The 11,537-nt window shown below is 48.1% G+C and overlaps 1 protein-coding gene across 6 annotated transcripts in view; it reads left to right on the top strand.

Annotated features, from left to right (window-relative positions):
- Window positions 1–2,561: 2,561 nt before the first annotated feature.
- The window catches only part of rap1gapa (RAP1 GTPase activating protein a), an 83,806-nt gene continuing 74,830 nt past the window's right edge, over window positions 2,562–11,537 (top strand). For all 6 annotated transcript variants that reach the window (XM_076277181.1, XM_076277183.1, XM_076277185.1 and 3 more), the window contains exon 1: window positions 2,562–2,794. In XM_076277181.1, the coding sequence (XP_076133296.1) occupies window positions 2,751–2,794 (44 nt within the window). In that variant the 5' untranslated portion in view covers window positions 2,562–2,750. The remainder of the gene's footprint in view (window positions 2,795–11,537) is intronic.

Below are 11,537 nucleotides of genomic sequence, written 5' to 3' on the forward strand. Positions count from 1 at the left end.
CTTTTTTATAATGTAGAAAAAACAGGGCATAAACAACTGTGTCTTTGTGTCGGCAGTTTTTTTTTTTTGCTCGGGGGAAGGATCTGTGATTGGCCGTGGAATGCGTTGTGCCTCTCGGTCTTCTAATGGGCAGCCTAACCAAGCGTGACATTTCGCCAATGAATAGAATGTTCTGGAAAAAAATGCGTCCGTACATCAGCACCCTCATTAGTTTGTCTCGCTGGACTCGGCTGGAATTTACTTGGAGGAGCTGCGTAAAGTCCAGAGTGTCCGTCGGTGAATTGGACAAGTGAGAAGTTTGCTCATTGATTGATTGATATGTGCAAGTCTGTCAGGGTTGAACAATGAGCATTCACACAGTGCAAATCAGTATTGGGTTATAACACTATAGCATGATGAATCACAGTGGCTGGAGCTTTGGCAAAAGCTTTGCAAACAAAACTGCACATTTAATTAGTTTCTCTCTCTCACTCTCTCTCTCTCTCTCTCTCACTCTCACTCTCTCTCTCTCTCTCTGTCTCTCTCTCTCTGTGGCGGGGCCCAGTGGTAATTTATTCCTGAAGAGGAAATTTCCTGCCGGTGAAACGGAACACTGTGCTGAGTGAGGCTTGCCTCTCCACACGCGTCGCTGATTGGCAATACATCACCAAATGCATAAAGAAGAAACGAGGGGCCCTTTGCATATGAAAGATCCTGTGTCCTGCAGACGTGGGTTTTATTACGCCCCACACACTTGGCCACACTATACCAAACAGCACAACAAATCTGTTGCCAGGGCTACTGGACAGTGTGCCCTAGTCGTTGAACGATAAGCTCTTTCAGTGGTACGTACAGTCTGATAGCTGTCCTCTGTATCACACGACTTCACTATCACAATTCTATTGTGCAAATGTGTTTGCCCTGACACCGGTTCATTCCTTTTCCCCCTGACCTTGGCAGTGCTGTTGAGATGAGGAGCAGATGGAACAGCGATAAGAGAATGTGGAATCTGAGAGTTATCTGAGAACTCATTATCCGGCTGGACGCCTGGCTGATATCTCTCACTGATAACACACAAAGAAGAGGGGAGAGAGAGAGAGAGAGAGAGTAAAAGAGAGAGAGAGAGAGAGAGAGAGAGAGAGAGAGAGAGAGAGAGAGAGAGGAAAGAGATGAGAGGGGGAAAGAGGGGAAGGAAGTCTACTTGTAGCTTTGATTTGACTCAAAGGCTTTGTCTGGATGGCGGCCAATCACAGAGCCCCCCTCCTTGACAGCCTGAGTGACTTGGGCAGAGCTGGGCCAGTAAATGGGACGGCCAGAGGACAAGGATCTCTGCCAGTCCGCGCCCCATGAGATCATGTCCCTGATTTGATTGGTGCAGCCTCCTGCCAATCTCCCTAGAGAGGAAGGTTGAAGATAACTCTTGTTTCTTCAGCTGATTGACAGGAAGAGGGAAGCAAAAGTGCAACTTCCCCCTTCTAGTTTTACCAGCTGACTTACTGCAACATAATTCCTAAGTGCTTTCCCGGTGCTGAGTGGAGACAGTAAGAAACCTCCAGTGTCTGTTCCCCGGTGCTCAGTGGAGACAGTAGGAAACCTCCAGTGTCTGTTCCCCGGTGCTCAGTGGAGACAGTAGGAAACCTCCAGTGTCTGTTCCCCGGTGCTCAGTGGAGACAGTAAGAAACCTCCAGTGTCTGTTCCCCGGTGCTCAGTGGAGACAGTAAGAAACCTCCAGTGTCTGTTCCCCGGTGCTCAGTGGAGACAGTAAGAAACCTCCAGTGTCTGTTCCCCGGTGCTCAGTGGAGACAGTAAGAAGACTCCAGCGTCCGTTTCACTGCGGTCTGCGGTGTCTCTAGGCTCTTTTACTTTTCTTTTGCAGAATTGCTGTCTGCTGCTGCTTTGTTATTATCTTACCCTCACACAGTTTCATTTTTTCTTAAGAGGAAGTGAAGCCCTTTGTACATGACTTCTGCAAATATCGCCTTTCACTGTGTGTGTGTGTGTGTGTGTGTGTGTGTGTGTGTGTGGGTGTGTGTGTTTGTGTGCGTGTTTCCCCCCGTTGGCTATAGTAGCAAGCTCTCCCTCCAGTTCAGTGCCTTCTAAACACAAATGCATTTTCAGCATCAATAGCCTGAGCCCTGCTCAGAGGCCCCATGCCGCGTCTTATTGCACCCCTTCAGAGTGAGATTGGGTTTCTCATTGGCCACTAATGATTCTATTTCACCTTCTCTCCTCATAAGGACACTCAGATGCAGTCTGTCTGTGGGTTTTTTTAGGAGGTGTGTGTGTGTGGGGGGGGGGGGGTGTTTACAGAATCACAGGAAGCAAGTGAAGAGGGCACCTTCTTGTTACCCAGGTGACTACAAGTGGTCAGTTTTCCTTCGCTGCCTTGACACGCACCCCCCACACACACACACACACACACACACACTCCCACCCCCTTATTTGTCAAGGAGGCGTGAGACAGAGGAAGAGAGGGAGGTAGGGAGGGAGGGAAGAGAGCCATAGGGGGAGGAGGGAAGGGAAGGGACACACACTCACACACACCCTCTGCGGCGTCTCCCACACACACTCACTCACACACACACACACCCTCTGCCTGCCTGTCCAGTGAGCCAGTGCCAGAGGCTGCACTCAGTGAGTCGCTCGCTTCATTCGTCCCCTCGCTGGGTCGCCTGCTCCCTCGCTCTCTCGCTCTCTGTCCCGCTCGCCTGGCCGCTCACTCGCTCGCTGAGTCTCAGCGGAGTTGACTCTCGCTGCCCCCATTAGCAGGCATGCCGCAGAGGAAGAGGAGCTTCACTTTTGGAGCGTACGGAGGGTAAGCCTGCCATGTCATTCATCAAATACTTATCTCTGACTTCTGCTCATGCCTCACTCACTCTCACATGGAGAGAGAATGAGAGAGAGAGGGGTAGAGGTAGGTAGAGAGGGACAGAGAGAGACAGAGAGAGAGAGAGAGAGAGAGAGAGGGAGGGAGGGAGAGAGGGAGAGGGAAAGAGAAGGAGGGAGGTAGACATTGAGAGAGAGCAAAAGAGGTAAGGAGCTAGAGGTAGATAGATTGACAGAGAGAGAAAGAAAGAGGAAGGGGTCAGAGAAAGAGAGAAAGAGAGAGGAAGAGGGGTCAGAGAAAGAGAGAGAAAGAGAGAGGAAGAGGGGTCAGAGAAAGAGAGAGAATGAGAGAGGAAGAGGGTTATGAGAGTGAGAGAATGAGGAAGGAAGAAGGGAGGAAGGGTAAAGGAAGAGTGAAGTACATTGATTGAGATGTTGAGAGAGAGAGAGAGAGAGGTAGAGGATGAGAGTTTGAATGTGTGTGTGTTTGTGTGTGAACTGTGTGTATTGTGTCCCATCTCGGCATGTCCCTATGTTCGGTCAAGGCTGTTTTAGCACGTCAGATTGCATTGGCCTCACCAGCCTCAACCTGTGACAGCAGACAGCGAATGTCACTGACATTTGAAATGGCCACAAGGAGAAGGGTGCGAGCACAGCTACACACTACCTGCTGCTGAAGTCAGCCGAAGCTCCTCTCTCTCTCTCTCTCTCTGTGAGAATATCCCACGCTCCCAACCAGAGAGCTCACAGGGCTCTTTAGAAGCTGTGGGGCCATGAAAGCTGTCAGAGAATGGCAACTTTTTTGAGCGAGAGAGTACTTTATTCAGAGAGAGAGAGAGAAAGAGAGATGCTCAGTGAAGCAGGCAGCCTTGTGGAGGGGAGATAATTACGTTTGGATGGGATTAGCCGCCGTGGCTGCCTAGTAGGCATCAGCTTGAAGAGAGAGACCTGTGTGTGTGTGTGTGTGTGCGTGTGTGTACAGTCTACTCAGACAGGCTTAATGTCATCATGGGCTATTTACTCTATCAATCAGGCAACGCCTAGATTTCATTTACTCGCCCTCTCTCTCGGGGGAGAGAGACCTGGCTTTGGCCGGACTGCTGTAATGGACGGGGGTGGGTCATGTTTATGTTACATGGCTGTAGAGTGTGTGAGAGGAGGCTCGGATTGCCCATGACCTGAGAGCTGTGTATGCCTTCCACAGGGTCCCTAGGGGTGTGTGTGTGTGTGTGTGTGTGTGTGTGTGTGTGTGTGTGTGTGTGTGTGTATTTGTGTGTGTGTGTATCTGTCTCTGTGTGTGTGTGTGTTTGTGTGTGGGTGTGTGTGTGTGTGTGTGTGTATCTGTCTCTGTGTGGGTGTGTGTATCTGTTGGGGAGGGGGGTTCTGTTGGTTTGCCTGTGGCAATGTTTCCGCTGGAGTCAACAGGTGCGAGGCTGGCCTCTGTGAATTCCCCCTGGCTGAGACAAGTGCTGTTTGTCCTCACATGTGTTGTATCATATTTGTCTATAATAACCCTGCACTGACCATTGGGAGAGAAAGCCATTCTTTTGTAAAAGATTTCACTGGCGTAATGAAATAGTGGAGAATGGAATCTCCCCTTTTCCCCTTTCTCTTTGCTTTCATAAGACGGTTTACCTCAGGGAGGAACATTTGGAGGACTTTTGTCCATCTCTCACTCTCTCTCTCTCTCTCTCTCTCACACACACACACACACACACACACACACACTCTCTTTCTCTCTGTCTATGTATTTTTGCCTTGCAGAGTTGGATGTGTTCCTTTGACATTTAGACTCGCTGTGATAGGGTCCTCTGAGGGGAGAGAAATCTAAATGCCATCTTTGAACTGACTGCTGCTGTTGACAAAGAAGAGATGTATTTGTTGATAGGAAAATTGTTTTTGACACAACCCCAATTGCTATGTATGTGCTGTGAATTTCAAAGTGGGGTAGCCACCCAAATCGCTTGACTTTGTCTTTGTGTCTGGCGTCTGACATTTGAGTGCTAAGTTGAGCCTGTCTTTGGTTATATGAACTGTGCATGACATGTGACACATGGTTACAGTGGTGTAAATTTACAGTGGGTTAAAAGTATATATTTCTTCTGAACATTGTTTTTTGTCATGTATACTTTTGAATATTGATCCATTTTTTATAGGGCTTGAATCAGTGGTTGTTTATTGACAGACATGATCTGTTGTTCTATGAGTTGTTTCAGAGACATGTGAGTTGCCAAACTTTATACAAGATTATTCATACTTCTGACAAACAGCTGCTTGGGGGACTGAGATAAGACTATTACGTAAATGATCTGGCTCACGCCTCCATGTAGCTGTCATGAGCGGCATTGTCTGAGAGAACAAGCCATGTTTAATTTATCACAGTTTGCCTTGCTAGCTTTGTGTGTTCATTTCCCTTCAGTACACAACGTCTACTCCTGCCCTATGAAACCTTAATGGGGTTTTATTAAATCAACAAAGAGTTGCCCCCCCCCCCCCCCTCTCTCTCTGGTCCCTTTTCGGGAAGCATCACCTCGCCATCATCCACCTGACTCAAGTATAGTGCACTCAAGGCCGTGTCCTGTCTCTCCTGGCCTGTCCTTTGTGTCGGAGTGGAGTGGAGGGGCCTGCCAGGCATGTCGAGTGTAACCCAGCGGAGCTGAGTGGGGCTCGGTGGCGATGGTGGCGGTTTGCGGTGGGGGACGCTGTTGAGGAACGATGGCCCGCGCATGGGAAAGGCTCCTTGTTGTTTTCCTCTTTGTGTGGGAAAAAAAACTGGAGCAGTCAGTTGCAGGTTCTTAGAAGTCAGCAGATTCTTTCAGCTGCATATTGCAAGTAGTGGGTTTTGAACAGGCTGTGAGTGGGTTAGAGTGCGTGTGTGTGTTTGTGTGTGTGTGTGTGTAGAGGGGTGGGGGGGGGGGATATCTCAGGAGCCAGACACTGGATTGTCTTTATCACAGTGGGAACCCAAGCATAGCCTACCTTGTTTTTTCTACCTTTGTTCTTTTCCTATGTCTATACTTGTGCGTGGGCATGTGTGTGTGTGTGTGTGTGTGTGTGTGTGTGTGTGTGTGTGTGTGTGTGTGTGTGTATTATTTTAGTATAATTATATGTTGTCTTAAATTCTGGCAAACATAGACATTTGTAGATGTTCCATGCTCTGCCTGTAAGTACAAACCCCATAGACATGTCACAGCATACAATACCAATTGTTTGAGAAGGGTGGTTATTTAGCTTTTGTCAAAGCGAGTTATTGCTATGTTTGGTCTTCTCAGCAGGTACTATAAATGGACATAGAGTGAATACTTGGACTTGTCAGTCAAGGTTTAGTTTGCATTACAAAAGGCTCTTCTTTATTGCACAGTGAACTCTCTCAGTGGTCTGAAAGCACTTGAGCACCTCTCAAGACAGCAGCTAAACCAACACAACCCCCCAGGGCATGTACGCAACCTCCACTCACTGCCCTTTACAACTGGAAACACACACTCACATACACATGTAAACACACACACACATAGACATACAGACATACACACACTCACCAACACACACACACACGCTATGCACATCCATCTTTCAGAGCTGTCCTAAAGATGAAATCAAGACGCCATAATTTACTTCCAGCATGGCTCAGACGACACAAGCCTGTCCGTCACATGTGAACAGCCACATTCCTGCCTTTTGTGTCACACGACAGGTGGGGTGAGGGTGTGTGTGTGCTTAGGCCTGTATGTGTGTGTGTGTCCTCTTTACTCCTGTATGCGGGCATTTATTGCATAACCTGGCACAAGGTTTCTGAAATGTGTGTGGATGTGTGTTTTTATTTCTGCGTACTGTGTGTGTTTCTGTGTGTTGATTTTGAGGAATTTGTTTGTGTGTGTGTGTGTGTGTTTGTGTGTGTGTGTGTGTGTATGTGTGTGTGTGTGTGCATTTAGACATGTGTGTGTGTGTGGCCCCTGGAGGCCCCTGAGAATGCTGCTGCACACACACAATGGCTGGATGTGACTGTCACCCCATGGCTCTGAGCTGGTTGCGATGTGAATCGGCTCCACTGGGCCGTACAGTGACCCCACTGTGGAGAAGCATCAATGCGCACATTCAAAAAATGTCTCATTCACTCAAAGAGCTCCATTGAGACATAGCGCAGCACTGAGGACATGCCAGTGTGTTATGATTCAATATTTGCAAGGAAAGAAACCCCGTCTACTAGACCCCTCCCCCCCCCGCCCCACACATACACACACACACACACACACACACACACACACACACACACACACACACACAAACACACACACCTCCATACGCAAGTTTCGTGACGGGATGGAAAGCAGTGCTTCATCAGTTTTCTTCATCAGTCTTTTTCCTTTTCATTGCAAATTCTCTTTCAACGTTTCCTAAGATGATTAAAGTCAATCTTGAGAAAAAGAAAATCGTCACACTTCATAGAGTTCCTAGTGAGATACGAGAGCCTTCACAGAGCTCCCGGCCCAGTCCCGGCCCAGTGGATATTCTGACCCCATAAACTAAGTTCCTGTTTGAGATGATACTTTTGCTTCAGATGCCACACAGATGGCGGAAATGTTTTATTTAGAACACGAAAGTCTTACAGTCTCGGATTCTTCAGGACACACAGACACACACACACAGAGCTTCCCTGGATGCATAGTCTTGTAGTTTCAGAGTCTCTGGGACACACAGAGAGCTTCCCTGGATGCATCCCAGAGCCATATCTGCTGCATACTCAGGAATTCTGAATAGAACATCATGAAAAATTGATCACGCTTGCTCTCGGTAATATTCCCATTATGTTACGCAGGGAGAAACAGCGGGGGCCACCTCGTGTCTGGCTCCCTGGCTGTGGGTTGCGACTCAATGTTCTCTGGGAAATTTGTTTACCGCTTCTGTGTCTATTTCCTGACGAGGCGAGGCGAGGAGAAGCGAGGCGATCTGACATTTTCATTCACTTAAATTGTCACCGCTGATGTAACATGGTTTTTGATGTGATCATGGTTTTTTATTAGCGCACATGTCAGTGAACTTCTCATCCTCCTCTCCTCCCCCACCCCAACCCACCCCCGGAGCAGGACTGTTGAACCACGGATCTACAGGTCGGCCTGGTTCCAAAAACATTTGAAACATGGAGCGTATATCTGGGGAGATTTGAGGCTTTGTGGGTTTTGTCATAAGGGTAGGTTATGCAACTTGCTGCCACAGCTAGACATGGGCTTCACACGGGCTTCTACACCCCCCCCCACCCACCCCCCCACCCCCCACCCTCAGCTCTACATCCCGTGCTGTTGTCAGTTTCAGCTATGCTTAGCCTGCATGACTGTAGTCGAGATTGTAGTCGAGATTGCGAGATTGTAATGGAGAACGCTTGGGAAGTGAAACGACGTGTAGTGTCAGCAGTCTGCAAACAACCTCATAAACACACACACACACACACACACACACACAGAAATACTGGTGTGTCATCATATTTATGCAGTGGGATGCGGGGGACAGGTGTAAGCAGGTGCAGCTAAGACCTCACAAACCTCAATCACAAACACTTGCCTGTTGTCATGGAAACCAAACCCAGCATCTCTGATTGTGGGTAAGGGACAGAAACAGACAAAAAATGTGACGTTCATTTTCACACCCTGCACTTAGGCTTTATTTCCCGCCATCAGCAGCACCACCACCACCGAACTCACCCACCTCCCTCATCCAACATGTTCGTTCAGTCTTGGCTTCGCTCCCTCCTCCTCGTCTCCTCGCAAACTGAACTTAACTAACCCAAAAGCACTCCATCAAGTCCCCCCTCTGAGTGGACAGCCCGGCTAACACCCGGCTCCCATTAGTGCACTTAATTACACCCGCCACTCCTGCACAAGTAGGTCACTCTTGTTCCAAAGGATTCATTATGTACCTGGCGGCGTGCTAACCAACACAGAGCGTTCCCTTGTTCCGCTGCCCACATGCGCAGGGAGGAGTTGCCTTTGCAAAAAAGCCGTAATATCTTCAGCGTATATCGGTCGGTGTCAAGGCGAGCGCGTGTTGCCATGTGCCTCCCTCGAGATGAGCCTGATGAGAGATGGAGAACGGCAGGTACGCTGATGGCAGAGATAGGAGCTGGAATGAGTGGAATGGGCCGAAGTGTGGGGGAGTGCTTTTAAAACAACATCTGATTTGAAAAGGAGTTAGGACATGAGTGCAATGAAACAGAAAAATGAAGGTGTTTCTGGACTTCTGGACTCAAAGAACTAAAAAAACAGTTTCACCGAGCATCGCTAGGCACTCTATGTACTTTGTTTCTCTGATGCAGTCCATTTCATGCATTTGAAGAGTTCAGATGCAAAACCCTCTAAATCCGTCTGACCACTTTTCTTTTAAATGAGCATTTAAATTCAGGCTCCTATAGGTTTTTGCCTATAAATCGATATTTCAGACCAGGAAGAGAGTGGTATTTAGTGGGTTTAGAAGTTAAATTATTTGATAAGCGTATACTATGTGTGGAGAGCATCCCCTCACCATCTTTATCTCATTTTTGACATAGGTGGCATTTAGAGGCTTTTGCATCTGAACCCTTCATTTGTTTTCATTCTCAGGCCTTCTAAATGATCAACAAATGCATTAAAAGCACCTTACACAACTTGACTCACACCCACACAAGATGCAGGAACAACTCTCAACCATTATTGTGCTTAACAAAATCCACTGACTGGACTATTAAGTACTTCTGTGCAAAAATACCTTATGATCCCACCTATGGTATAGCATGTATGAATCATTCATGACCATTTAACCATCCGATAGTTCATGTGCACACATACACTCCACATGCACACAGACACGGGGGGGGATAGACAAAGCAATGTGTGCATTGTGTTGCCCGAGGAGGTCCATCTCGTCGAGTTGTAATGTGTTAGATCAGTTTCGAGGCTGTAGTGTTGCTCCTGCAAAGCTATCTTTTATTGTATGCATTTGTAGCACTGTCTCTGTTAAATAATGCACCAGAACCCCTGTAGGCATGAGATGCTGACCAAGCCCTCCACCACCCCCACCCCACCCCACCCCACCCCACTCCACCCTGGCCCTCTGAGAGAGCTGTTATGTAGCTATGGCAGTGAGAGATCGTCAGCCCTTCCCCCCATATCCCACATCCTATCTCTAACCCTCACAGCATCTTTTAATATGCTGCTCTGCACTGGGTGGACTTGCTTGGCAGCAGAGTGACCAGTTAGAACTACAGTAGCTGGCCAGCTTTGCAGGGTTGGGGGGGGGGGGGGTGGCCTAAAGGTTTCTCTCTCTCTGGTCAGTTTGCTCGGAGCTCATAGAATCCTCTGGTTAATCTCCATGTATACACAGACTAGTGAGCGCAGCACGGCTGATGAATGTGGGGACTGTGGGGAGGGTGTATGAAGTCTCTCACAGCCAGGGAGGAAAACATGCACACCCTTTCTGCAGAGGAAGCTCACACACACACACACATGTGTGCCTGCTCACACGCAAATATACATACGTGTAGACACATAAACACACACATACAAAACACACACCTGCCGACATGCATGGAGATGAATAGCTATATGATCACTCAAATATGCATATCACATACAAGACACTCACACACACACACACACACACACACACACAGACACACACACACACACACACACACACACACATGCGCAGCCTGAGGTAGAGAAGGTGACAGACAGAGATAGACAGATGAATTATTAATTGATTGAGTGCAATGCAGCATGATCACCCTGGCCCAGGATTTAATGAGTAAAGCTGTTCAGCACACACATACCCCTCATATCTCTAGCTCGCCGCCAGTCAGTCTCTGTCCAACTGACCGTCAGGAAATTGAACAGCACCGTCGTGCCGTGCCGTCCGTCACTTTGACACACTGACACGGTCTCCCCTTTGACAGAAATGACAGGCAGTTGCCGTTTTAGGACAATTCTTCTCATAGCTGCCATAAATGTGTCACATGGGACAGCACAAGACACAGACAGACAGAGAGAGAGTGAGAGAGTTTATGTGTGTGTGTGTGTGTGTGTGTGTGTGTGTGTGTGTGTGTGTGTGTGTGTGTGTGTGTGTGTGTGTATGTGTGTGTGTGTGTGTGTGTGTGTGTGTGTTTGTTTTTTCTCTCTCTATATATATATGTATTCACAGATTTTCTTTTATGACTGTTATTTAGTCTTGATGAGTTTTAGACACTGTATGCTTTGGCAACACTTTCTTCACAAATTGTCATGCCAATAAAGCGTTTTGAATTTGAATTTGAGTGAGAGAGAGAGAGTGAGAGAGGGAAAGTACAGGGCCAGATAGACAGAGAGAGAGAGAGAGAAAGAGAGTAAGAGAGAGAGAAAGCACGGGGCCAGACAGAGTGAGAGAGAGAGAGAGGGAGAGAGAGAAAGCACAGGGCCAGACAGAGTGAGAGATAGAGAAAGAGAGAGTGAGAGAGGGAAAGCAGAGGGCCAGATAGACAGAGAGAAAGAGTGAGAGAGAGAGAGAGAGAGAAAGCACAGGGTCAGACAGAGTGAGAGAGAGAGAGGGAGAGAGAGGGCCAGACAGCTCCAGCAGGTGTTTAGGTTGGAGCCCTGTCTCGTTCTCGGGACAGGAGGAGAGGGGCAGCAGAGACCCACCCCGCCCAGTCCACATTACATACGATACGGGGGATTCCAGTGCAACTGGAGATTGGGAGAGACGACGCTCCGAATTGTAGGTCATGAGATATT

The sequence above is a fragment of the Alosa pseudoharengus genome, unplaced genomic scaffold (assembly GCF_046254945.1).
Source record: "Alosa pseudoharengus isolate Yale_2024_CS ecotype anadromous, Long Island Sound unplaced genomic scaffold, YU_APseudo_1.1 YU_APseudo_1.1_scf_9, whole genome shotgun sequence".
In the NCBI taxonomy this organism is placed as follows: domain Eukaryota; kingdom Metazoa; phylum Chordata; class Actinopteri; order Clupeiformes; family Clupeidae; genus Alosa; species Alosa pseudoharengus.